This window comes from Mauremys mutica, chromosome 1 (assembly GCF_020497125.1).
Source record: "Mauremys mutica isolate MM-2020 ecotype Southern chromosome 1, ASM2049712v1, whole genome shotgun sequence".
Lineage (NCBI taxonomy): Eukaryota > Metazoa > Chordata > Testudines > Geoemydidae > Mauremys > Mauremys mutica.
The window spans coordinates 297,811,920-297,839,561 of NC_059072.1; the positions used below are offsets into that span (position 1 = coordinate 297,811,920).

At 40.5% G+C, this 27,642-nt stretch overlaps 1 protein-coding gene across 7 annotated transcripts in view; it reads right to left on the minus strand.

Moving 5' to 3' along the window:
* Positions 1 to 27,642, minus strand: part of PCDH17 (protocadherin 17) — a 116,513-nt gene that overhangs the window by 18,524 nt on the left and 70,347 nt on the right. For 3 of the 7 annotated variants that reach the window (XM_045012206.1, XM_045012216.1, XM_045012224.1), the window contains one exon: positions 13,666 to 13,749. The exons of 3 other annotated variants lie outside the window; for them this stretch is intronic. In XM_045012206.1, the coding sequence (XP_044868141.1) occupies positions 13,666 to 13,749 (84 nt within the window). Of the gene's footprint in view, positions 1 to 4,049; positions 4,154 to 13,665; positions 13,750 to 27,642 lie in introns of those variants that run through there. One more of the 7 variants, XM_045012259.1, reaches the window with a different exon arrangement.

Below are 27,642 nucleotides of genomic sequence, written 5' to 3' on the forward strand. Positions count from 1 at the left end.
TTTGAGTGTCACAAGAATATCATCCTTGCCTTTCTGCCTGGATGATGCTCCATTACAAGTTAATTCAAGAGAGAATACATAAAGATGCCCCTTTGTCTGAAAGCTGCCGCTCTAACTATGAGAACTTTGGCATAGACTATTGGGAACACAGAGAGATGCAGTTAGATTTTTTTCAGGTTCACAGTCAATAATAATTAAAAAAAAATATCTAAGATATTCTGTTTGAAGATGACTTTTAGAGTCTTCATGCTGAACTTTAATTTCTCCAGATGCCTAATCAGGAGTTTCAAATTCCAGATTATGCTGTTGTTTTTTAATACTTTGAGGATCATAATTAGAATAGAATATAGACATTAACAATTCTCTGTTGGAGGAACTTTCTCTGTTCCTCTGATTTGCATGTGTTGAAATAAGCAGCTGAGTCACCTTGGTATCCATTACCTTTGAACTTGTTGCATCCTCATCTTGTACAGAGATCTGTTTGAGTACTATGCCATAACACAGAGGTCGGCAACCTCTGGCATGCAGCTCGCCAGCGTAAGCACCCTAGCGGACCGGGCCAGTTTGTTTATCTGTTGCGTCGGCAGGTTTGGCAGACCGTGGCTCCCACTGGCCGCGGTTCGCCGTCCCAGGCCAATGGGGCAGCAGGAAGCTGCGGCCAGTACGTCCCTCGGCGCTTCCCGTAGCCTCCATTGGCCTGGGACGGCAAATCGCGGCCAGTGGGAACCATGGTCTGCTGAACCTGCTGACGCGGCAGATAAACAAACTGGCCCAGACCGTCAGGATGCTTACTCTGGTGAGCTGCATGCCAGAGGTTGCCGACCCCTGCCATAACAAAATGTCTGTCTGTTTTATAGCAAGACCTGTAGTCTCTTTGGGTTTTTCCCCAAAATATTTTGCCATTACTTTTCCACAGGTTTCCTAAATAACCTCCCTGCATATAGTTAGAAGCTACTTTGCCTAGCCATTAGCTTCCCACAATCTGAATCATATTCCTTTGAGAAACTGCACTACATACTACAGAACTGGACAAGAAGCCAAAGGGCATCCACAGGCACAATCAAAATGGAAGATGCTGTTAGTGCAAACTTTCTGAGAGATGCTCTCTATTACTTTATCTTCATGTTTTATTAAGGAGGAGCTACAGTAAGACATTCCACAGTCTAAAAAAACAGCTCAGGCAAAGCAGGTAGATGCTACTGCTGCCCTTAAGACTACTGAGGAAGCCTCATCATTTCTCTTAAAGATAAATCATACAATATGTCTGTCCATGGATTCCTTGGGAGAAAATCTCCATTCTGTAAATGATAGAGCCTTTCATTAAGGCAGACATGGGTGCAGGTATTTAGAAAGATGACTAATCTTGTTGTAGACATATAAACATTATGAACTATCTTGGGCTATTCAGAGAGCCATTTTGGTTTCCTGAAGCCTTTCACTCTGATATAATTAATACAGAACTTCATATATGCTTTCTACTAAACCTTGATTTGCTTTTGTTTTATATTAGACATCTGCTCTTAGTCTTTCTGTGTGCATGGAAAGAAAAGGTGAAGGACTTCTGTGAGGGTTTTTGGCTTGGCTGTCTGAATGAAAAATAACAGGGATCTGAAACAACTGATCCCCAAAGGTTGTCTGATGGTTCCAAAAGTGACCAGTGGACTTCTGAATAAGACATTGATTTGCTTTATTTTTCTTGTAAAGAAAAATGTTGCTTTGACCATTAAGGGGTCAAAATGGATAAGTAGCACCACATGTAACTGCACTGTTTGTCGTTCTTTAGGAAAAACTGCATAAGGAGTTAAGGATATAAAAAATTGTTCTTAAGAGAAAGAGAACTCAATTTTTTTTTCTTCGTGCTACCTGTTACTGTACAGGTACATCACACACCATGTTTTGTAGGTTTCAGACATGTAATTTAGCTAAAATGATACAATGGCAGAGCTTTAAACTTATTTGTCAGGGTCTCAAGTACAAAGCAGTTAATTTGCTACCACCAAGGAAAGAATGTTATAACATAAAAACAACATTCCCTCCCTTAGCTCAAAATTGTCTAGTGTCTGAGGAGCCCAAATATTTGTAAAGCTGATATCATGCATATGCTTCCAGTGTAACTGCTACACATATACGCTTGGCATCCGTCTCTATGTAAAAACAGACTTAATTGTCCCTGGTATTATTATGTGAAAATCTCTGTTTTTGGATATTTAATACAAAATAAATAAGTAAAAGGACAAATGTGATGTTGGAGAATTACTGTTATATTACTGGCAAGGTTTGCAGACAGAATGTGCACTGCATCATGGCTATCAACAAAATAGTTTATTTCTGCCTTCTAAATATCTCTAAATAGAAACAGTGGTCTTTTTGTAGTATGACATTTGGTACTTCTCACAGACGCTTAATCAAATTCAGAGCTGTTTCCATTAGGAAATGCTTGAACTGGAACTTCATTTCCCATTTGTTCTCATTTTTCTTTTTTGATTGCCATTCCTCCCTTCTTCATCCATATTAACTTTCCTAGAACCTAATCGACTGGCATGGCAGGTGAGCAGTCATTTTTGAAGCTATGCCCATTAATGTTTTTGGGTGAGCTGCAGTGGTACTCTACAGTTTAGTGTAATTTTCAGTTCGCTAATGGCAAAAAAGTGCATTACCTAGGCAAAGCACCTGATCTCACATTTTTCAACATTTTGAAAAATTCCAAGCCTATGGCCTCTGGTCTGGCAGTTCACGCAGAATAGCGGTCCATTAAAATACCGATACAATTGCACAAAACTAAAGCAAACGCACAAACAAGAGGAATGCCTAATCTGAAATTATCTGAATCTCCGTGCTAATGTTTGCATCAGAGGAAATGGTGACATTAGCAATTATCTTAATTCCAGATGAAAAATTTGTGTATAACTTTAATAAAAATGAATTCTTCTTGCGAAGGAGCATAACAATCTGTAACATGCTAGAAATCTGACATCCCTCATGAATTATAACAACAAACATTATAACTGCTCAAGGTCTTTATTTTTGTAATGCTTATGATTATCCATTTTCCTCCACAAGTTTATAGGCTCAAGTGTTCCTTCTGGTGGAAAAAAAGTCACTTTGTAAAATGACACCTTGGTGGTACATATACATATTCACAATATGACTTCTATGTCATATTTACGCAGCATACTAGTCAAAACAAGATTTCACCTATTCTTCCACATAGTTATTTCCATACAAAAATAAAGGTGCATTTCTCCTTCTTGTCTGTCTACCTACAGAACTGTGGTAGACACTATCAGAAGTATACAATTTAACTTTTGTTTTCTATACAGTAAGTCTTAACCCATATTTATTTACAGGTTTTTCCATGACTGTCTGCCTGTCCTGGTATTGTATAATCACTGGCTTTGGATTTTGAACTTCGACTTTAAGTAAGCCAGGCTCACCACCAGTAAATAATAGCTGGGCCGGAGAGAGATATGTTATATGAAGCTTTTCTATTTTCTAACAGAAAAATACAGAAGAAAGTTTACTTGACTAAAACAATGTATCTGTAATATTCATTGTGATATATCACTGTTCCCCTCTTGGTATTGCTAGAAATGCACTCTGAGCCAGAAATTCCTATTTCAAAGCCTCAAGAGGCCTGACCTCTTTCTTTCCATTAGGTCTGTGGCTTCTGAACACTAACTCAAAATATCATTTATGTAAATACATTAGCAGTTTAACTATTTGATTCAATAAGAGTACTTCTTAGGGAGCCAGAGTGGGGTGATAAACAAAGGTTTCCATATTGTCAATAAACCTTATTGTAATATATAAGCCTCTGCCCTTCTGACAAATTGACATCACATATTTATCAGCTAATTTCTTAAAACACAATCAAGTGGAAAACAGTGACAGCAATCCTGTAGAGTGCACCTGGATTACAAAATACTCCTATGATATATTATTACGGATACTTTCGTACACTAGAACCTACTGGTTTTACATCATGTTCAAGTGAATTCAGTGGCAGCTGGATGCTCCGATCTGCCTCCAACATTTGCAGCCACAGTTCAATGCACCTGCACACCTTCAGGGAATGTTTCAGAGGCTTACTGACCCTCTGGACAGAGTACTGAGACTAACATCTACAGTATCTTCGGGGCTATGTATTGGCAGCCTGTAGAATGAGAAATCGGAAGGAAAATTAAAAAAAGATAAGCACTGAAGTAAAAGGACATAAGAAAAGAAATATGAAAATAGCCAGTAGAAATGAATAAAGAAAAGGTAACTCTTTAACCAATTAACTGTTCTCCAGTAGAAAAAGTGACTTTAGGTATTCTGAACTTCAAAGTGGAAAACAGAGGGGGGAGAGGAAATTATATATGAAATCTAAAATGTCTTCTCTAATATTTAATAGAAATAGGCAATCGAAACTCATTTCATATAGACTGTTCATATTCAGTCTCTTTTTCCAAGAAAATCTGAGCTGTAGCATCTAATAAGCGAAAGATATACAAAATCATGTTTTATTTTATTTTTCTCATTGGTAGCATATCTTTTATAAAACAATCAGCAAATGTTGTATTTGAGTATAGTGGCCTCTTCAATCCCAAACTACATATCTAATGAGGACAAAAGCGGAGAATATAGTATTTCAGACAGAGAGGATTATTAACTACACTATGTGTATTTCTGTTGCTTTGTATTTTCTGATTTTAAAGGGGAAAAGCACAGTTTTCTAAATGCTTTCAGTGTCACTGCTAGCCAACTCTAGCTCTGATGATAACATGCATCTTTGATGACATGGATGAACACATCTAAAATTCAAGTCTTCCTTCTAGCAAAGCTGTAATCCTGTACAGAAGGTCAAGGAAAATACGCCTATTAAACCCAACCAGTTATAAGCTGTAAGCAATATTTTCCTATTAGGATTTCTCTCTCTGCTTTGCTATCTGATTTCTACAGGGATATGCACCTGTTTACCATGCTAAATCCTGTTGTTCATATTTTGCTTCTAACATATTTCCTTTGTTCATTTCCTAGTGGTAGACAAACAGAATTGGTGTTATTGGTAGCATTCTCCAAAGCCACAGTCAGTGCAGTTGCAGCTAATCCTCTTCTGCTTATTATTCAACAATCAGTGCCTGCCAGTAGGATTTGGGAGTCCCAAAAGACTGTGTTAAAAGGAAAGGGTTAAATTCAGCTTGCTTAATGACATTCTCTGCTCTTGAGACTATTCATCATATTCATGGAACCAATTCCATGGAGGGAGCTAAAGTTGCCAGTTAAGTTAAATTAAGCTAGATGGATAGGAATCCAAGTGAAGGAGATCACTGTCAGGATCTAAAGAAGTGTTCTTTTAAGGGTGGAAAGCAATTTGAGCAAATATGGTTCTTTTAATCAGATTTCTAGTCCCAGATATGCCTTGTAAAAAGTTCCATTTAGTAGATATCACCTGTAGAGCTACACTACCTAAAAAAATTATCATATGAAAAGTAACGTTCTGGGTTACGTAAGTCAAAACATTAAAGTGACCTTATTCACTTTCTCTGTCCCTCCCTCCAAAACACCCAAAAATTAAAATACCCCCCCCCACACAACTATTAAGTGACAATTTTTGAGAGACAAATTGAATCATGAAGGGCTACAGTGGGGAACCTGAGGTCTTTGAGGATAGATTTATACATAGAGTTAAAATCCTTCTGAAATGCCAAATGAAGATCTTCAAACACAGTAATGGGCTAGGAGCTGAAATGCCCGATTTGCCAACCTAGGATTTAGAATTTTTTTTGTTCAGCCCAATACCTAGGCCCATCCACCAAAATCACAGAAAGGATCAAGAGTTTGGGATAGAGCAAAGAAAGACAGTAAACATCTTTAGCTGTTTATTGTGTATTCTTTCAGTGCTCACAAGCCATGCTGGGAGCTCTCTGAGCAATTCCCTTCTACTTTGTTGTACAGCTACACATGAAGCTTACTTTTGTCTTTCCTCATTTACGGCTTTCTAAAAGGGAGCAAATTTCTATCTTGACTTCATTGAGAATACTTATTGTCGCAATCCGATGCACAGTTATGGCTATGTATGGCCACTTGTCGGTCCATGGCCATCTTGTCCTGTTAAAAGGACAAGGCAGCCTCCATCTTGGACCAGGTTCCTGTTGTATAGGAGAGGGCAGAGACTCAATCCTGCCCAGCAACACTGCCTGTGTATGCTCTCCTGGGTTTTTGTTTTTTTTCTCTCTCCTGCTGGGCCATCTAAAGGTCAGGCTAGTTCTGTGTGTGAAGGCCTGATTCTGCCCAGCAACCTGTTTTTTTTGGGTCGATCGTCTGGAGGTCAGGTTAATTCTGCCCAGAGACTCACCTTCCTGCTCTTTTTGGACCCAGTCATCTAAGGGTCAAGTTTGTTTACTTGTCAACTCCAGTGTGCCGTGTACAAATCCTTCTGACGTGGGGTGGCAACAGCTCGAAGCCTGAAGGGAGGAGGGACCAGGGAGCCAATCAGATGCTGACATGAGGGAGTGAGACCTTTCTATAAAACTAGATTTCCCCCCAAAATTTGTGTGGAGCATCCGCGTGTTAGCTGAAGGACCTGATCACTCTTTCGGCCAGGGTCTCCTCCCGGTAAAGCGCGCTCGTGTCGTATCGTTTGGATTCATTGTCGTTTGGACCCGATCCCTGTCAGCTCGTCATGCTTCTGGTGTCTGTTCTGCTGGTCAGCTGCGCCTGGAGTGCGGTATTTGCTTTTCGATATCTGACAGTTAGCTTATTTAGCCTCTTATTTTTCCCCTCCCTAACTTGCTCAGAATTGCACAATTGTTTAGCTAGCTTGTATAATTGTTCTAGTTGTTATTAAATTGTTAATTGCAAACTGTTTATGTGAATGAATCACTGCTCTGTCTGTGTCCAGTGTGTGTGTGTTCAAACTTAGGAGCTGCCTCTACTTAGAGAGTAGCTGACCAAGGGGGTCCAGTCCCCGCGGTCTGAGTGAGTGGAATCTGCCCAGCTGCAGCCGCACCACACTCTGGATTTATCCTCTGTGTGAACGCAAGGGTGGCTGAGGCAGTGGCCCGTGGGTCTCTTTTCTGTGTTGCACCGGGCATTGCCCTGACGAACCCGATTCCTACCTTGAGAGATTGGTGTGCCTGTCTATTTGGTGGTGTGGCGAGCAGTATACAGTACATTGTTATTGGTTTGAATTTGCTTGCATTGTTTATCTGAGTCCCAGTTGGAAATTGCCTCCTCCCCCGGCCCAAGGTGTAAAGAAATCCCTAAATAAACGCAGCCACTTGGCTTTTCAGTGTTACCCTGGTCCTGCCTGTCTTTTCCTCACTCAATACCAAGCTTGAACGAACCCCCAGCTAATTCAGACACTTATATGCTTAAAAGAAGGCATGTGATTATGTACCTTGCTGAATTGGGGCCTATAATAGTGACATTTTACATACAGAAAAGCTGTTACTGGTACAGAGCTGAATCTTGCCTATCACAGTTTGGGCAAAGGTGAGTTTTGGGAAGGAGGAAATTTCTGTTTGACGGGTTGACTTAAAATAATGATGGCTGTTAGAAAGGCTTGCAGGGCTGGACTGTTAGAATAAGTCCCCGGGAAAGGGACTAGTTGCAGGGGGTAGGTCAGGCAGGCAAAGGTAAAAGATAAAGTCAATTTATCACATCTCCTTGCAATTTATCATATTGAGATCAGCTTCACATATGTATATGTTAAACTCACAAGGATATTAGGGATATATATTATGGGGACAAAACTGTCATCCTACAAATGGATGAAAAAGATTTAATTATGCTATTACTATACTGTAATTCTAAAATCACAAAAAAGCCATATCAATATTGGGAGTATGGGAATAAAGCTCACAACACTTGCATGACAGAACATAAGATACAAGGCTTGCTTTGACCCTGTATGCCTCCCACGCTGCAATCAAGTGCACTGACAACAAGCCAGAGGTGTTCACTGCATGAGCAGGTGAAAAAGGTGATTGTAAGAAGTGTGAAGATAATTCTGTATCCATAATACATTCATCCCAATGTGCAAGGACATCTGTTAAAATGCTTTCTCTTAACAAGCACCTTTAGAGATCCCTATGACAGCAGCTGAAGAAACATAAACAGAGGATAAATTAACAAGGAGATATGAGGTGGCACAATGGAAGTGGAGAACATCTATTGTGAGAACCACAGACCATGAATAAAAGTGGTGATAATTATAAGTAGCAAATAAATACTTTGAGGACCAGCTGTTACTCTTTGTTACATGGAACAAAATCTGCTTGAAGAGCTTCCAAACCTCTGATAGGATTTGCTGTGTTTTCCTTCTGCTTTAAGGGAGGCCTCTTAGTGGAATGTAGGAGCCATGGCTCTGTGGGGTGCAGGTAGGAGCAGAGAAGGTAATGAGCAGAAGAGGGTAATGAGTATGCAGCCCTTTCTCTCTAGCATGGTCCTCTCAGTGCAAATCTACCTGGGAGTCACCCACCAAAATCACAGAAAGGGTCAAGAGTTTGGGACAGGAAAAAAAGTACCCCTCCCCACCATTTATTTCACATACTCTTTCAGTGCTCACAAACCAAAATTTTAATTCAGGCCCTCATATTCTGCAGGTACTAGTTGTCTTGTTTGCAATTTGATTTGATTGCCTCACTACTCCCTTCAAATCTTGACCACACCTTTGTCAGCTTCTTGCACAAATACCTCTGCCTTCTTCTATGCCCCCCTCCCATGACCTCCTTGAACTCATCTGAAAGACCACTACTCTGTTCACATTTAATTCTCTCTTGAAGACCTACATCTACTATACAGTCTACATTTCTTAGTTGACTATATATATAGATCTATATCTATATCTATATATCCCTCTTGCATATATAAATACAAATAAATCAGCGGCGTATTATTGCCTAGGCCGACAAGGCCTAGGCCTAGGGTGGCAAATTTGAAGGGGCGGCAAATTTGAGCACCCACAGAGAAGCTCTCCTGCTCCAGCTCGCCTCCTCTGCGAGCGTGCCCCAACGTCCTGTTCTGTGGATCTGACAGCAAACAAACCAGAGTATACACATAAGGCCCAATCCTACAATCTTGATTGGGGCAACAGTACCATTGACAATAATGGGAGCTTTGTCTGAATCGGGACTGAAATTCCAACTCTTCATTCTCTAGAATGCAAGACCCACTGGTTCATAAACCTTGACTCACCAGTAATTTAGGTGCTATTTTTAAAATATAATTTTAAGTGACAAAAAGGATTTGTTTATAAAAGGAAAGCACACTCATGAATGGAGCCCTTTAGGTAAGAACTTCATTGTGGGACAAATGTCAAGGAAAGGCAAACTTTATACTTAACCTTGATTATGCTTTTTTTTTTACATAAATAGAAAACACCGTTCACTAAAAAAGTTATTTATTCAGAGGTCATTCTGAAAAAATAAAGGCAAAAACCCTAACAAAAAACATTTACACATGCACACACAGTATACACGAACACACAGAGGCAGTAAATAGGATGTCTGACATACACCTGCCTTACTTAAGGGCAAAATTAAAAAAAATAACACCTAAAAACAACTCTGCCCAAACATTTAGTGGTTATAGAAAACGCCAAATCCACCATTTGAGTAAGTAGCTGCCTTTCCCGCTGTTCAATCACAAATCCCTGCAAGATCAGCTTATTGCTTTGATAAATGTCTGTGGTTAAGCACAGGTGGATTTTTTAAAACTGACATGAAGCAAAAATAAAAGAAAATCCTATGCAGTGCAAAGGCTAACTGTAAGGGTGTGGACCTGCTGCCTTTGCCTACCCCGGGCCGCCCTCTGCAACCCCCAGTACCTATTTGCCTTCTGCTAGGCTGCAGGCAGGAGCTACCCAGCTCCTCTGCCTTTCCCCAGCCCTGCTTCACTCAGGTACCCCGTCTCTAGCTCCCTGCAGCCAGGCCCATCTCCCTCTACAAACAGAGAGCGACTCTTGAGCTCCTGGCTCCCAGCCTCTTATATAGGGTCAGCTGAGGCCTGATTGGGGCGTGGTCCAGCTGCCGCTTCTTCCCCAATCAGCCTAGCAGCTTTTTCCCCTGCCACAGCCCTCTCCCAGGGCTGTCTTAAAACCTCGCAGCGCCTCCTGGCCTGGCCCAGTTGCGCATGCGCCTCTAGAACCGCCCGCTTCTTTTCTGACCTCTCCAGCCAGTTCTGTAAGCGCGTCCCGTCCTCAACAACAGCTGCACATTCATTCACGAGGTCCAAGATCCTCGCTTTGGCATTGCAGCGGGCCCGCTCTGCAGCCTCCAGCTGTGCGTGCAGGCCAGACTCCCCCGGGCCCTCTTCCCTGAGGGTCTGGGTCCCCACTGTTACATGGGTTCCCCCCACTTGAGTCTCGGCCTCCCGCTGGGCCCATGTGGTCTGGGTCTCGTAGTCGGTGACTGACCCCTTGACGGTCTGGGTTCCTACCTCCCGCAGGGATCCCTCCATCCCAGTTGCTGCCTCTGTCTGTTTTGGCCCTTTCGGGCTGCACAGGCACCTCCTCCGGCCTCTCCTCAGTTCCCCTGAGGGGGCAGTGCCTCTTTATATGCCCGAGTGCCTGGCAGCCCCAGCAGGCATCCCGCCTCCATGCTACCCCAGGACTCAGCAGCTTTCTTTCATCCTTCTCTGGGCCAACCCTCCCTGGGTTGCCCTGGGCTGTGTTCGTGGGGGCGGGGCACTCCCGCTCTAAGTGTCCTCGTTGCCCACAGGCCCAACACGCCCACAGCTGCCTGGGTCCCCTCACTCACCGGCCTTCTTGAGGGATTGGGTGTTGTCCCGTTTCAAGGTGAGGTACCCTGCCTCCAGCCCCGTAGGGACAGTCCCGTCTTATGTGTCCTGTCTGATCACAGGCGTAGCAAGCCCTTGCCATGGGCCTCCTGGCCCTGGCGCTCCGCAGCCCACGCCCTCCATGGTCCTTTTAAACTCCCACCCAAGGAGTCCCTGCAGGGCCCGCTGCTCCCTCACCAGCTGATCAACCTGCTCTTGGAGGGCCCACAGCATCTCCCACAGTCCCTGTTGGGTCCCCCAGAGTCCCTGCAGTTCTTCTATCCCTTTCTGCTGGGCGGCTGTCCCTGGGGCCCACCCAGGGATGACACCTGAGGCCTCCGCATAGTATACCCCAGTGTACCCAGGATCCATCATCCACTGTATCACTCCCTTCAGTGTCCGGGCAATAGTCCCGCTGTCCTTGCTCTGGCCCCTTGTGTCAGGGGTGGACCTGCCCACATTCTCCACCACTTGTAAGGGTGTGGATCTGCTGCCTTTGCCTACCCCTGGGCTGCCCTCTGCAACCCCCAGTAACTATTGGCCTTCTGCTAGGCCGCAGCCTGGGGCTTTCCAGGCTGGAACTCCCCACCTCTTCTGCCTTTCCCCAGCCCTGTTTCACTCAGGTACCCTGTCTCTAGCTCCCTGCAGCCAGGCCTATCTCCCTCTAAAAACAGAGAGAGACTCTCGAGCTCCTGGCTCCCAGCCTCTTATATAGGGCCAGCTGAGGCCTGAGGACTTCCCCAGTCAGCCTAGCAGCATTTTCCCCTGCCACAGCCCTCTCCCAGGGCTGTCTTTAAACTCTGCAGGGCAGGAGCGGGTGACCACCCCGCTACACTAACAAAGAATGTTTCATTTCCAATAAAAGCTAAACAACAATGCATTTCAGCACAACTTCCCCCACATTTAGCTTTATAAAAAAAACCAAGCAGGTATTTTTCTCCATGTAGCTTCATCAATAATAAATATTTAAAGCAAATACCGCATGTTAAATTCTGTCACATAAAACTGGGAGTAAATCTACCTTGAGAAAATGAATGGGCTGAATTTTCAGAGGTACTGAGGAACTACAATTCTCTTAGACCCCCTCAAAGTTGTAGTTGCTCTGAACCTCTCAAGAACTGTCTCAATGGGAGTTTTGCATGGGTAAAGAGAGCAGGATTTGGCTTCTATTGTCCAGGGCATCTGCACGCCTAGAAAAAATTATAAATGAGGAACATGGAAAACAACTACAAAAGAGAAGGTAGTTTCTACTAGGTATAAGCTGATGATGACAAATGCTGTTATTTGTTAAAAATAATTTACTTTGTTTTCTTTTTCATTCCACTGTTTTACAACCTATTTTCAAATTCAGAAAAAAAATGATGTGATGTGCTTTTGTTAGATGACATAGGTATAATAACAAAATGATATACTAATTTCTATAGAGGTAACCCTTTTAATTAATTACTGGAAACCCCCAAACCAGAAGAATATTCATCAAACATGGCAAAACCTGAACAGTTATTCTTTAGTTATGTTACTCTGCATGTGATCATCACTTCCACTCTTTTCTTCTTTAATAACATTTAATAAATCAAAATTATTTCTAACCACCATAACGTGACATCAAGTGTGACAGTGAGTTGGTATATACATGTCAATCTCTTTCTCTTTCTCTCTCTCTCTCACACACACACACTAAATGGAAGAATAATGTTTCAAGCCCAATAGTTTTGGTCAGATGCAGAAATCTCCACAGACAGACAGTGATTTGAGTGACTATCTTAGGTAATAATAATAAAGGTAATAATTGGAGATATACCAGTCTCCTAAAACTGGAAGGGACCTTGAAAGGTCATTGAGTCCAGCCCCCTGCCTTCACTAGCAGGACCAATTTTTGCCCCCGATCCCTAAGTGGCCCCCTCAAGGATTGAACTCACAACCCTGGATTTAGCAGGCCAATGCTCAAACCACTGAGCTATCCCTCCCCTGTTTTTCTCTGAGCTGCTGGAGAAGCCTCTCCAGCTGATTTCTGGGTCTTGCAGTAAAGCATATAATGACTAGATAAAGTATTTCATGTACTTTAGCAAAAACTGCCTTTTCAATAAATTTACACTAGGCAGTAATGAGCTATATTGTGTGGTGGTTAATCTGCTCTAAAAAAAGTAGGAAGAAATTCTTCTGCCCGGCTCTCAGGTATTAAGTCCGTACATCTTTTATGTTGACAGTTCAGCTCCAGGCTATAAAACAGAAGAACCTGTTCTACATCTACTGTTTAAAACAAGTGCAGAAAACCTAAACCCCCATCAATCTGCTGTCTTAGTTTTACGACTTATCTGTGGCAAAAATGAATCATAAGAAAGATTTGTCCTGATTCCACAGACAGATCCATCAACCTGTTGGTGCTTGTGAACCATACGATTCCTACAGAGATTGGTGGTAGTGGTAGACTTTCAGTATTAAATGTGTTAAAGTGTTGAACTACGGATATTCACGTCTGATACATTTCAGTGAAAGTCTGCAGTAGGAGCATGCCCAGAAAACGTACACACACACACAGAGAAAAAAATTCATTTCTTTCATACCTCTACAATCTCTGCATTGCATACCATCTTTTATAAAGCTCTGTCAGGACTAATGCAAATATAATAAGGCAGAGTGATTTAACTTTGAATATTAGTCAGATGAAATTTTGGTTCAACTCTTCTGGAATATAAAATGCATACAAATCTGCAGTCTCCCGCTTCATCATGTTACTTGTAAGCCCTTTAAGAAATAATACAGTCTTATCAAGTTCTGAGCCATAGACTTAAAAAAAAACAACAACAAAAAACAAAACAAAAAAAAACCTAGGAAGATTTATAATCTTACATGTAAAATTCTGATCACAAGAGAAGACAGCTAGCAGATGAAGTATTTGCTCACCTGGCAGAAGCAGATCAACAGACTGAAGTCTACTTGTGATGGTGTGTAGGGTGAGGATAGCAAAGGAAAGCAAAGTCGGGAATGCTTGAAAAATAAAATATTTTTAGTTAACAAGTAGAAAAATAAAATGTTGGGAAAAGGGTCCGTTTCAATTCTGAATCCCTCTTCCCAAATGGTCTCTGCTTTTGTATAAAACAACCTTTTTGAATGACCATCTCTAAGAGTAGGGCAGCAGCGTCACAAAAATGCATGAGGACTAATGGCCAATCCTGTGTAGGCCCTACTCAGGAAAAACTCCCATTGAAGTCAATGGGTAAATTATTCTATGTGCTAATGATAGTGGGAATGTCATAGTGGTGATGCAAATAGTTTCAGATAATACTGTGTTGGCTTTGTACGTGTCTTTCAGCACTCCATTTTGGCTATACCATGGCTCACTATTGACAGTAACTTCAAAGTAGTAATCTACTAATAGTCAAAGCCAGAAATTATCCGCTAATGAGAGGAAAAAAATGGGTCCCACTCTCTCAAGTAAAAGGTGGTTTATTGCCTTTGCTCTAATGTCTGAGGCGTGTGGGGGATGTCTGAAAGGTGACATTAAGGAAAAAAAAAAACGTTGAGTATAGTTTAATGGCATTTATCCCACAAAGATTGGGAACAACTGTCCAATCTATTGATTATTTAAATATTTGTACAGAAAGTAAAAACAATTAATTATATAAGCTAATAGAAAAAAAACTCATGCAAAGTAATTGCAGTTTTTTTGACCTGATATCAAATTCATTTAATCTACTTTATGAAATTGCTTGAGGAAACATTCAGCTGTTTTCTGAAAGATTGACTTGGGGATTACTGAAGCTGTATAATTGTTCAAATGATCAGACTCAAAAAGAAACACTTTGTTTTACATTAATCTTACTGAAATGGGCCATGAATTTGAGAAATAGATTGCTGTCTAAAAGTCTTGCCAAAAAAATGTCTAGCTGAGAGCAACTGTAGCTCCTTTTTAATTTTTTTTTATTTTAAACAATCTCATTTTCTTACTTTCAATCTTTATTCAACATCTGTTGTTTCCCCCTCCTCTGTAACATAATTATGCAGAATTCCAGCGTAAAACAGGTTGAGTAGTTAATAACAGCCAGCTTAAACATTTTTTTGCACTGTTGCCCTGCAGATGTTTCTTTCGTTTTTTTCTTTGTTTCTATTCTTTTTTTTTTTTTGGCTTCATGTTTAATTTGTGTCCTGCTCTTAAAGTGTGCTCTCACAACATATGGACGTACCTGAAAGTAAGTCTGGGATATGCACATGTTTATAAGGCTACTATTATGATATTCAGCACATCAAAGAGCAGAGTGAAAGGCATGTTATTTGTTTTGTTGAAGCAAAAGCAATTAATCTATGAGTCTTCTTGTTACCACACTCAAATTGATACTCCAGTGAGTTTTCCAGAGCTTTTAAAGAGATTCTTTATGTAGGTCCACAGTCTTTCAGTATTCATAAATGGTCTCTTTTCTCCAAACAGTCTTATTTTTGCCTTCCTAAATTTGACATAAAACCACTATATATCTTAAAAGTAGTCATGCTTCTATGATAAATACTTCTCATTTTGTAATACTTCATTTCAGTAAGTAGCACTTGACATTCAACCTAAAAAAAAAGTGGAAAATGTTACACTGACAAATGTATGCTCTGTCTAAAAAGGCCCTCTGAAACACACAGTTCCTCCATGCAAACAAAGAGTGCTATAACATGCTCCGTTTTCCATGAATTTTCTAAGAGATCATTTATTAGGATGAATAAGGGGTCCTAATTCCAATGCACAAGTGAAAAATATGTTGTGACAAGTACGAGCTAACGAAGAAAAACAACAAAATGGTCTAATTAATCTTCACTTTATCCATATTAGAATAAAAGGGTAAAAACAATGAAGGAGCGATTGAAGTCATATTCAAAAGAAGATACTAGATAGAAATAGTTAAGGGATCTCATCTTACATATGATGGATCACAAGTGAATAAAACGCAGCAGATTCTGGGAAAATGTGTTCTAGAGCATACTCCTATCTTCAGTTCTTAGTAAATATCTCAACTGAGGTTATCCAGTGAATACTAAATTATTGTAAACAAGATGGATCCAAATCATTCGTAATAATTTAAAATAGAATATTTTAGCCACAGGGTTATGAATTAATAGTTCATCAAGTTTGTGTTCTCAGGACTGAGAAAGGCTTTTTATGTTGTAATAGGTTTGGTTTTTTTTAATATTATCACAGTTTGTTATACAGTATGTGTGGACACCTTTGTGTATTCTCTCCATATTTCTTGGCAGGCTGTTATACAAAATGTTGATTTTAATCTTTTTTCCAGTTTGCTCTGCAGTGTGCAATTTTTATTCCTATGTTGAGTTCCACTGACCGTTTATGTTACAGTGGGAAGAGATACTATCCTTTATTAATAGAACAGAATATCATCTGCAGGCCCCTTTCTGTTTTTTCACAGAAGATTGCCTTATAATTTTTAGTTTTAGTTTTTTAGTGCTGAAGACAAATCTTAATTTCCTAGTATTCCTAGTTAGCATCTGCTCTTTAAAGAAGGTCATAAAATAGTGTGCAGCTCCTAACCTTCAGGCTTTTCAGTAAAAGAGAAATCATGATATTCCACTAGCAGAGTCAGATGCAGATGAATAAAAGAATGCTTTTGAACTAAATATGAACAGAAAATGTTTCAGAAAGCTTAATATCTTTTCTTTGGGCAAAATTACATTTAGGAGACAGAGTTACATATTATCAGATTATTCTCCCCTCCCTGTTTTTTTTTGTTCTCCTGAAAGACGTCTGTTTTTTTTCCCCAAGCAGAAGGTTAAAAATCATTTTTAAATGAAACACTTCAGATTTTAAATCTCTTTTTGTGATAAGGTAAGGAGATGCATTTGATTTTTTTTAAATGGCACCTCGTTCTAGAAGCTGCTCTAATAATGAAAGATGATGTGTGTAGTTTTTGTAAATGTGGCCTGTAAAGTTAGTCATAAATATGTGCATGTTTAACATGAAATTTCTTTTGTAATGTAAAATTTTACTTTGGAAAAAATACTATTTCTGTGCAGAGGTTCTTCTGCATATGCTTGAGATAAATCTCTTTACAGTTTTGCTTTTAATTTTTGTAGTTACAAAAAACCCTTTTGTTCCACACCATCCTCACCTGCTCTCAACAAAAGAATCAAAGCAGAAGAGGCAGTTTAGAAACGGAGAGAAAATGCCACAAAATGTTAAAAGAAACTAAAAGACAACACCCCACATCTGGCACATCCTGCAACTACCTGAGAAGACTGTGAAGGAAGACTAGTTTGTACTAACTGCCACATATCAGTGTATTGTTAGTTATTGTGCACTCATGTGTGCATAGAAAATTGGGAATCTTGAACTGATCCAGCCAGGTTGTAAGTTGCAGCAAGACTTTTGAACCTAACAGTGTGTAAAAAATGACAGCAACATTTTCAATACTAATACAAGAAACTATTTTATATGAGATTGCTACAACTGTGATATTGTTTATAGGAAAATCTTTCTGCCACATTATTATAGTTTCCTTGGATGAAAAAGAAATGCATACTATACTGTAGCACTACAAATTACACCCTGCGCACTTAGCTTCAAACAACCTTTTCACCAAACCATACAAACATCTTAGGTTTCAGTGTTTCCTGGTGGGAATTCTACAGAACTAAACAGATTTCTACAGGGAATTATGTTGTGATTTAATTAAATTTTTCATAACATTTAGCCCATAACCTACTATGTTGATCTGAAAAAAGATGCAGAATTATATTTTAAATTATTATTATTATTATCAGAATCATGATCAAAGAAAAGAAGAATGATATACAATAGCATTATGGACACATTATCTGCTGCACATTTGAGCAGATTATGTCATTTCTTAAAAAAAAAAAAAAGACATAAAAAAGCCATATATATAATCATCATTATCTTTGAATATGGCTACAAAAAAGGGGGGAAATAATTTAAACCTTTTCCTTTCAGTGTTAAAATAAAATGGCACACTGACAGTACACGCTGGATTGTGATTAATCACCTTGTCTTCTCAGATTTTATATATGAATTCAGAGGACAGTTATTTCTGAGTTAAAGAAGACAATCTTACATATAAATTTAATCCAAGGATTTGTGTTGTTTTTTTTTCTTTCACCAAAAAATACAGACCTTGTAAGTGCCACTCATGTCTGCGCATTCCGGCCACATGCACTACAGTGCAACGTCACCTTCTGAGTTCTACCAAGATATGATAGCTGTCAGATGAAAGTACCACACATTCTTTTGCAGGGAAAGAATTTGCTGGGTTTTTAAAAATGACATCACCAAGCTGATAAGCCTGAAATCAGACCTACCAGCATTTGTGAGTATGTATGCACATTGCCAACCTGCCGATCTGTTCTATTCTTGTGAGAAGTTGAAGAAGATCTAAGATAGTGGTTTCCATCCTTTTTTGCTGAAGCCTCTATTTGTTGTGGATTAGTAGATGGCCACTCAACAGTCCCCTCACACTATTTCCTCCTGCCACAGATACCACTGACAGACCTCAGACAGAGACCAGCACCTACAAGATTTTCACCAAGCATTCTCAAAACTACAATACCCGCACGAGGAAACAAGGAAACAAATCAACAGAGCCAGATGTGTACCCAGAAGCCTCCTGCTGCAAGACAAGCCCAAGAAAGAAACCAACAGAACTCCACTGGCCATCATCTACAGTCCTCAGCTTAAACCTCTCCAACGCATCATCAGTGATCTACAACCCATACTGGACAATGATCCTTTGCTTTCACAGACCTTGGGAGGCAGGCCAGTCCTCGCCCACAGACAACCTGCCAACCTGAAGCATATTCTCACCAGCAACCACACACCGCACCATAGCAACTCTAACTCAGGAACCAATCCATGCAACAAACCTCGATGCCAACCCTGTCCACATATCTACACCAGCAACACCATCACAGGACATAACCAGATCAGCTACAACATCACCGGTTCATTCACCTGCACATCCACCAATGTTATATACGCCATCATATGCCAGCAATGCCCCTCTGCTATGTATATTGGGCAAACTGGACAGTCCCTACGTAAAAGGATAAATGGACACAAGTCAGATATTAGGAATGGCAATATTAAAAAACCTGTAGGAGAACACTTCAACCTTCCTGGCCACACAATAGCAGATTTTAAGGTAGCCATCCTACAGCAAAAAAACTTCAGGACCAGACTTCAAAGAGAAACTGCTAAGCTTCAGTTCATTTGCAAATTTGACACCATCAGCTCAGGATTAAACAAAGACTGTGAATGGCTAGCCAACTACAAAAGCAGTTTCTCCTCCCTTGGTGTTCACACTTCAACTGCTAGAAGAGGGCCTCGTCCTCCCTGATTGAACTAACTTCGTTATTACCAGACTGATTCTTGCCTGCATATTTATACCTGCCTCTGGAAATTTCCATTACATGCATCTGACGAAGTGAGTATTCCCCCTCGTAGGTTATGCTCCAATATATCTGTTAGTCTATAAGGTGCCACAGGACGCTTTGTTGCTTTTTACAGATCCAGACTAATACAGCTACCCCTCTGATACTAGATAGCACTAACTTTCTTTTCTCTCTCTCCTCTCTCTCCTCCTTTTCTGTCTTCTCTTTTCCTGCTTGCCATTCTCTTCCTTCCACCATTTTATTTTCTTAGGGCTTGTTTGCACTTACCAGGGGTTCAACGCTTGGTGACAGATGCATCGGATGGCGATTTTGCAGGTCTAGTGAAGACCAGCTAATCGACCACTGATTGCTCTTCCGTCGATTCCTGTACTCCACCTGAACAAGAAGCGCAAGGGGAGTCAACAGGAGAGTGTCTTCATTCGACGTCACATAGTGTGAACCCCATGATAAGTAGATCTAAGTAAATTGACTTCAGCTATATTATTCACGTAGCTGAAGTTGCCTAACTTAGATCGATCTCCTCCCATAGTGTAGACAAGGCCTCAGTCTTTACAACATTTCTACATGTTTTGTCTGATTCACCTCCCCGTTGCTAATCTCCTGCTGTATGGGAGGTGTGAGCCCTCTCCCGATTCCTTCACTCACACATAGACTATATGCTGCTGGGAGAGCATTATCTATTTGTGCAACAGGGGCAAAAAAAAAAGTTTGACTTGTGGGATGCTGCCTGAGCCTGCAATCTTGTATACATGCTATTGCAATCAGCTATTGCAATCAACTACATTAAGGATCACAAGGAACAGGCGCAGAGAAGGAGGATTCTGGCTTTCAGAGAGCCACCTGCTTCTTTTACCACAGACACAGCAGCATGTTTGCAATGTGTGCATGTGAATTTGCAAACCTATGGCTTTTCCGATCCAAAGTGATCATACTTATCTACTCCTTTATCTTGGGCCCATATAACTAGTCTGGTTCCCAAAAGACGGACATGCCCCTCACCCCCAGGTATTAAAGCCTGTTGTAAAACTGGGGTTCTTGTAGGTTTCAATACCTTGCCTCCCTAAGTGAACAAAAAGAGAGCACTAAGCAAAAGGATGAGGTAACATCTGCATATGATTAAAATGATCAAAAACGGAGTTTGTTTTGTTTGATGGTAGTGGATCAGATATCATGAGGATGAGTGCAGTATAAAGACTAATATATAACAGAGAGATTGAGAGAAAGATCACATTGTGGAGAAGCTGATATTTTGTTCTGTATCAGCATAGGATAATAGGCCAATGGAGGCTAAGATTCCCCTGGTACAGTGGCTGCCAACTCGCTGCCAGATGCCTGGGCCATAGTGGCCCCATCTGCACTTTGCCTCTTCCTGTCCCTGCTCCACCCCTTCCCTGAGGCCCCCACCCAGATCTGCCTGGCTGAGTTCCTCCTCTCCTCTACTCCACCCCCCACTCCGCTTTCTGGAGGTCCCCGCCACTTGGCACATCCTCTCCTCCACCCCCCCACCCCACAAGGTCCCTACTGCCCACTGCATCCCTCCTCTCCTCCACAGCCCCTCTTCCTCCGCAGAGACTTCATAGAATCATAGAATCTCAGGGTTGGAAGGGACCTCAGGAGGTCATCTAGTCCAACCCCCTGCTCAAAGCAGGACCAAACCCAACTAAATCATCCCAGCCAGGGCTTTGTCAAGCCTGACCTTAAAAACCTCTAAGGAAGGAGATTCCACTACCTCCCTAGGTAACCCATTCCAGTTCTTCACCACCCTACTAGTGAAAAAGTTTTTCCTAATATCCAACCTAAACCTCCCCCTCTGCAACTTGAGACCATTACTCCTTGTTCTGTCATCTTCTACCACTGAGAACAGTCTAGATCCATCCTCTTTGGAACCCCCTTTCAGGTAGTTGAAAGCAGCTATCAAATCCCCCCTCATTCTTCTCTTCTGCAGACTAAACAATCCCAGTTCCCTCAGCCTCTCCTCATAAGTCATGTGCTCCAGCCCCCTAATCATTTTTGTTGCCCTCCGCTGGTCTCTCTCCAATTTATCCACATCCTTCTTGTAGTGTGGGGCCCAAAACTGGACACAGTACTCCAAATGAGGCCTCACCAGTGCTGAGTAGAGGGGAATGATCACATCCCTTGATCTGCTGGAAATGCCCCTACTTATACAACCCAAAATGCCATTAGCCTTCTTGGCAACAAGGGCACACGGTTGACTCATATTCAGCTTTTCGTCCACCGTAACCCCTAGGTCCTTTTCTGCAGAACTGCTGCCCAGCCATTCGGTCCCTAGTCTGTAGCAGTGCATGGGATTCTTCCGTCCTAAGTGCAGGACTCTGCACTTGTCCTTGCTGAACATCATCATATTTCTTTTGGCCCAATCCTCTAGTGAACCGTGGGCAGAGGCCTTGAGGGGGGATGGAGAAGAGGAGGGACGTGGTGAGTGTAAGCAGAGGGGACCTTGGGGGAAGGTGGTGTGTGGAAAAGAGGAGAGACAGAGGGAATGGTGGGTGGTGGGGGCCTTGTGAGAGAGGGGGTGGAGGAGAGGAGGGATGTGGGGAGTGGCGGAGGAGGGGACCAAGCGGGATAGGGAGATGGAGGTGAGGAGGGATGCGGCGAGTGGCGGCGGTGGCGGGAGGGCAAGAGCAGACCATGGGTGGGGTCTGGGGCATGGGAGGAATGGGTGGGGCCACAGCAGAAAGAGGCAGGACAGGGGCCCATGAATATCAGACTGTTTTTTTTTTCGAAAAGTACATTTCAAAAAACTCAGGAATTTTTTTAGAGTAGGCACAATTTGGGCTCATCAGCCTTGACACTGCTTTCTTTGCTCTAAGCAAATTGTGAACCAGTAAGCCACCAGTGTTCGCTGAGGGTTGAGAAGAAAATATGAAATGTGTTTCGCTTATGAACCTATCTTTTTGTTAAATGCACCCACTTCATCACTGACATATGCTCTTTTCCAGTGGTCATTAAGAGTAAATGCAATCACTCAAATGTGAAAACTCCATATTAAAGTTTTTCTCAGTTATTTATTCCAGTAATTGTAGAATGTGCCCAACATGATCAGGTAAACTTCTTTTAAACACAGTGCCCTAATCTATTAAATATTGCCTAGAAGTTGCCATTTACGTTAAGTCTTTTAAAAGAACGACTACATAGGATATCAAAGCTATAAACAAAGACAAAATAGTGTATACAATTCGTGTTAAAAACAGAAAATAAGATTAGAGATATTGTTTCTGATTAGAGACAAAGTAACAGAACAAGATTAGCTAAAAAAAAGAGAAACTGGGGACCCAGCATGTGGGGAAAAGTGGGGGAAAGATTAAAAAGACAGACTTTATGTACAATAGGCAGAAAGTGATCAAAAGGTAAAAAGTCAATTATAAGATCAGAGTAAGAAGCAATGTCATAATTAATGGGTATTAAGAGGCAGTCAGAAAAAGAATGAAATGAGAAAGTACAAAACAGCATGTGATTAGCAGGGATGATCATAAAGAACTAAACAAGAAACATAAGAAGGGTAGTAGTGCAAGAAAAAAATATGCAAGAACATTGAAAAAGATTGAGAGAGAGAGAGAGAGAGAGAGAGAGAGAGCATTAAAAGTAAAAATGCCAGAGCCTGAGGAGAAATGTAATGTAATGATTGGATCAAAGGTGTGTGGTGGAATCACATGAGCGTTACTAAAAATGATTAAGAGTAATAATAATGATGAAGATGACTGAGCCTTTAAAAGAAAAAATCTGGAGCCTGAGAACCTTTTCATTCTTTTATATGGAAACTAAAGCAGTTCACATAAAAGAGCAGTTTGAACCACTTGAAAACGCCACTGACATCAGTGCAATCTGACTAAATGTATACTTCCTAATGCATATTTTAGTGCCTATCAACAGTACATAAGGTATTACACAGAAATGCACGCATAATAATAATACAAGCCTAAACCATTCAGCTGTATCACAAATAATAATTATCTGGGACACTAAAAGATCATGGCAAAAGCTAATCTAATAAGTCTTCCATTATCCTTTAATACTTTAAATCTGTGCCGTGAGCTAAACAGTTGTCAAAATTGAGTTCAGTTTACAGCAAGCTGAATAACAGTGAAATAAACAGAGATCACTGCTGAGCTCTAATTACAAAAACAAATTGTTCTCTCTGTAATCGAGCTGAAAAGGTTAGCTCCTTCCCACCCACCCCCACCCCACCTTACTTTATGCGTGCAGAAGGTATAAAGGCAGATGAAAAATCATAGGTCATCAGTTGTGGAGACAGGAATTGTAAGAGACAATATATAATAGAAAGACCCACCAGATATCCCCTATTAGCAGCTGGCTTGCAGGGATGAGGTCACAGAGAACACAGTGGCTATTTTATACCAGATATGGTATTTCAATATAACTCAGTTAATGGCATACTCTTCTCTCTCCAGAGCAGGGTGACTGAAGTGATGCCTACCAGCTGTCTTCATCATGAATAGAAACTACATATGCAAACATGCAGTGAAGCCTTCCGCTCAGCTCACGATGGAACACTGTAAACTACACTCTCTAGTCTCCATGATCCATACATCCATGTTCAAAATTATGGCTGCATCTTCTCCATTTAATGCAAATTAGGTGCAGCCTATTGGCTACCTGAAAGTTGACAACGTAGTCAGGAGGAGGTAAAGTTTTGGTAATCAGGACTTATACCGTATGCTGTAAGTGTCCAACATTAGGGAGGCTCTGTTGGATGGTTGGACAGTTCCTTGTACTCAATATTATCTTATGTTCTGATTTTTTTATTTATGGTTCTTGATGAAAGATCGCATGGCATTTATTGAACACAATAAAGACAATCAAGTCTAGACATTGAGAAGAGAACCTTGCCATTCTAACCATCCCAACCTTGCCAACATTCTCTCTTATATCACAACCACAGGTTAATTCACATCTGGCACCAATACAAATGTTCACAGCTGAAGACAAAATGTTATTGAGTGCATAATAAGAGCCACGGTTGCATGCAAACAATCACTACTCTACAGGTATATAATTCATTTCTTGGGAGAAATGTTATTATAATGCAACTACATTTAACACTTCCTCAGCAGGTACCACTGGGGTGAGAATAGCCCACCACAGTCAGACTGTAAAAAACTGTTTTACACAAACCAGTCACTGCTTGTTCACTACCAGAGATAGTTCATTTTGTATCATCATGTAAGCTATTCTCCTTATGTGGCATCATAGTTACAATCTATATTTCTCAGCTCTGCACCCCAGGGACCAAAACTATTGAAGTAAAAGTAAAGCAAGTAGTCTGAAAAAGGGTAGTTCCAATTCATTGTGTGAAGAGACAACTAGAGTCACCTTAGATTTCCAACACTCTTATACTCTTATCTAAGAAGGCCTCTAAATTACTATTCTAAACACTACCAGTCTACATACACAATTTTTATTTTATGAATAACTGGTACAACATGCATATGCTCATTATAGAACTAGTGGAAAGGTACTACCTCAGTATAAATAGTACACAGTTATTCATTTAAAGAAAACAAATGTATGCTGCTCAAATCAGGGGAAAAGGACCACTGAACATCCAGACTAAGTGCTACAATGGCCTAGAGTATTGTTTCTGTGAATAGTGAATAAAAATACCCAACAGGCAATTAAACTTACTTAATTTCCAGTTCTTACAAATCTACATCAGAAATCCTAAAAATTTAAGGCTCATTTAAAACACACCAAGTGGGCAATTAACAGCTTGTTGAGTATGTCAATCAACTGGAGATGTGGAAGGAATTTAAGCAGATATAAGTACTGCCAGTCCTGATGTTTGATGCCTTTATTTTTCTTCTACTAAATGAGAAAAACTTCAGTCAATTTACTTCCCTAACAGAACTAAAAGCTTTCTTAGACTGTAGAATTTCTATTAATAATTCTTTGGCAAGGCATCGTTTTTAACACCAGAGATGTGAAAAAGTCTTACACTTTGGAAGCGGAATGACTACCTTCTTTATCCAGGGTAATTGATAAAACATAAATTTAAACCTCACTACTTACTGCCATGAAATTTCTAATATATTTATCTAGATACAATGTATTTGCACTTACATGAGGTTTGCAAAGTCTGATTTCTATAAATGTTAGGATCTTAACATCGTGTTCAACAATACTTTAAATGCTTTTAAGTTGCTTTGTTTGTCTACAGTACAACTCTTGAGCTTTTTACAAGGAAAGTAATCACTTCACAGCACCCATTCATGATTTGAAAAGAGAGCTATTATCCCTGGATATCCTTTTCTATAATTTTTCTCTTTAAGATGGAAGGGCATAAAGTCATTATTCTAAACAGAAACAATATCTGAAAAGAAGACTACACCTATTGTCCTCAGTTTAGCATTATGAAAGTTCACATTTGTTTGCACAGTTTCTTGTACAATGGGCAATTCATCTGATTAAGACTGTGACAGAAACATAAAATAATTAATAAATAATAGCAACACATTTTCCAAGGTCTTACCTGTAAAAAATATTTTAAATTTTCAAATTTACAATATAATCCTACTTCACTGCATACAGACATATCAGTTCAATATCTGATGTCTCATATCACATACAGGAACAATTCTGATCTTACTTTAATTCTGGTTTAACATTCAGGAAAATTTGTCTACTGCTTAAACATTAAGGGCCAATTTTTCAGTAGAACAAAACAGAAGCAACTCTTAAAATGTGTCTGCACTCACTGAACACAAACCGAGTAGTTCAGGTAACTGCACAATTTTGCAGGCACACTCATTATGCCCTGCTTAGAAATTGTGGCCCTAAATTCAAACATTCATAGTGGAAACATGCCAGCTCCATACAGGCTATGAAAAAAAACCCAAATTTTCTTCTGCTCCAGCAGTGTTGAAATCACAGTTAATAGAACTGTTCAGTGCAGTCAACTGCCTAATCACCCCAGACAGTATAACCTAAACATCTGGCCAAAGCACTGATCACTGCAAAATTTGTCAAAAATTAAATTTTAACAAAAAAAATAAACAAAAATGTTGCCAATTTTTTCCATTTTTCAGCCAGTTTACTAAGCAGGTCCTTATCCTCCAGGATAGCGAACAACAGCAAAGAGCAATTAGGCCTACCACTGAACGCAATTATCAATGCCTCCTTCACCAAAGACAGTTTACCAGCCTTCTTGAAGATTGTGACAGTCCACTTTCTCCTTAAGAAACCAACATTTGATATGGATAGTCTCTCACACTATTACCCTGTCCCCCACCATCTCTTCAAATTTCAGCAGCATGTGGCATCTTCCAACATCCCAAATCCCACACATATTCAAGCTTCAGGCCAAGGCTGGACATGGAGATGACTGTGATCCACTGATGGATGACTTCCCAAAGGGAAAATGACTGATATCAAACCTCAGTGCTTATAGCATTCAACCTATTTTAAGCAATAGCCATAGTGAGTCACAAGCTGTTGCTGACCTACTTATGAGACCTAGCCAGAGAGGATTGTGCAGCACTATGGTGACTCAATTATTTCTTTCAAATAGTATACAACATGTAATGTGCAGCTGCTCTAACATTAAGTTCTGTAGATATCAGTACTGTTCCCCCTCCTCTTCAATTTCTATTGGAGACTGCTTCGAAATGATGAGACATAAAGGAGCCCCACTGCTGATGGAACCCTGCTTTATATCACCTTCTAAACAGATGTCATCACCAAGATGCCATATTACCGACAAGAGATTAGTATCTGGATGAAAAGCAGCCGGCTTCAACTGAAACAAAGCAAAACTGAAGTGATGATGGTGGAAAAAGAATAGTTTGAGAAGATAATCAGGACACTAACTTTTCTCACCACCTGAGACATATGCAGTATGTTTATCTAGGAAGTACAAAGTCTCAAGATCTTACTATATTCATCACCAATCCTGAATAATAGGTAGAAAAAATAGTGAGAAATGCCTTATTTAACTTCCATCTTTAGAACATAAGAATGGCCATACTGGGTCAGAATAAATGTCCATCTAGCCCAGTATCGTGTCTTCCGACAATGACCAATGCCGGTGCCCCAGAGGGGATGAACAGAACAGGTAATCATCAAATGATCCATCCCCTGTTGCCCATCTTTCCAGAAAATTATAACCATTTCTTTTGGTCCTGGTTCTGACCACAGTAATCAATGCATTAGTCACTTCTAAACAGGGACTGATCACTGTGGCCAGATGCAGGAGCAAAATACATTTCTCACTATTATTGCTACTGCTATTGTTGGCATTGGAAGTAAATGGGGAGCCAATGGGGCATGTGGACAATGTTGCTTCCACTCTCAATGACACATAAACACTCCAACTTGTACAGAATGCTGACGCTTGATTCTTCAGAAGGAAAAACTAGCAATAACATATCACATCCATTTCTGCATTCTCCACTGGCTCCCATTTTACTTCCAATACCAATGCAAGACCCTGATCAAAATATTTAAAGC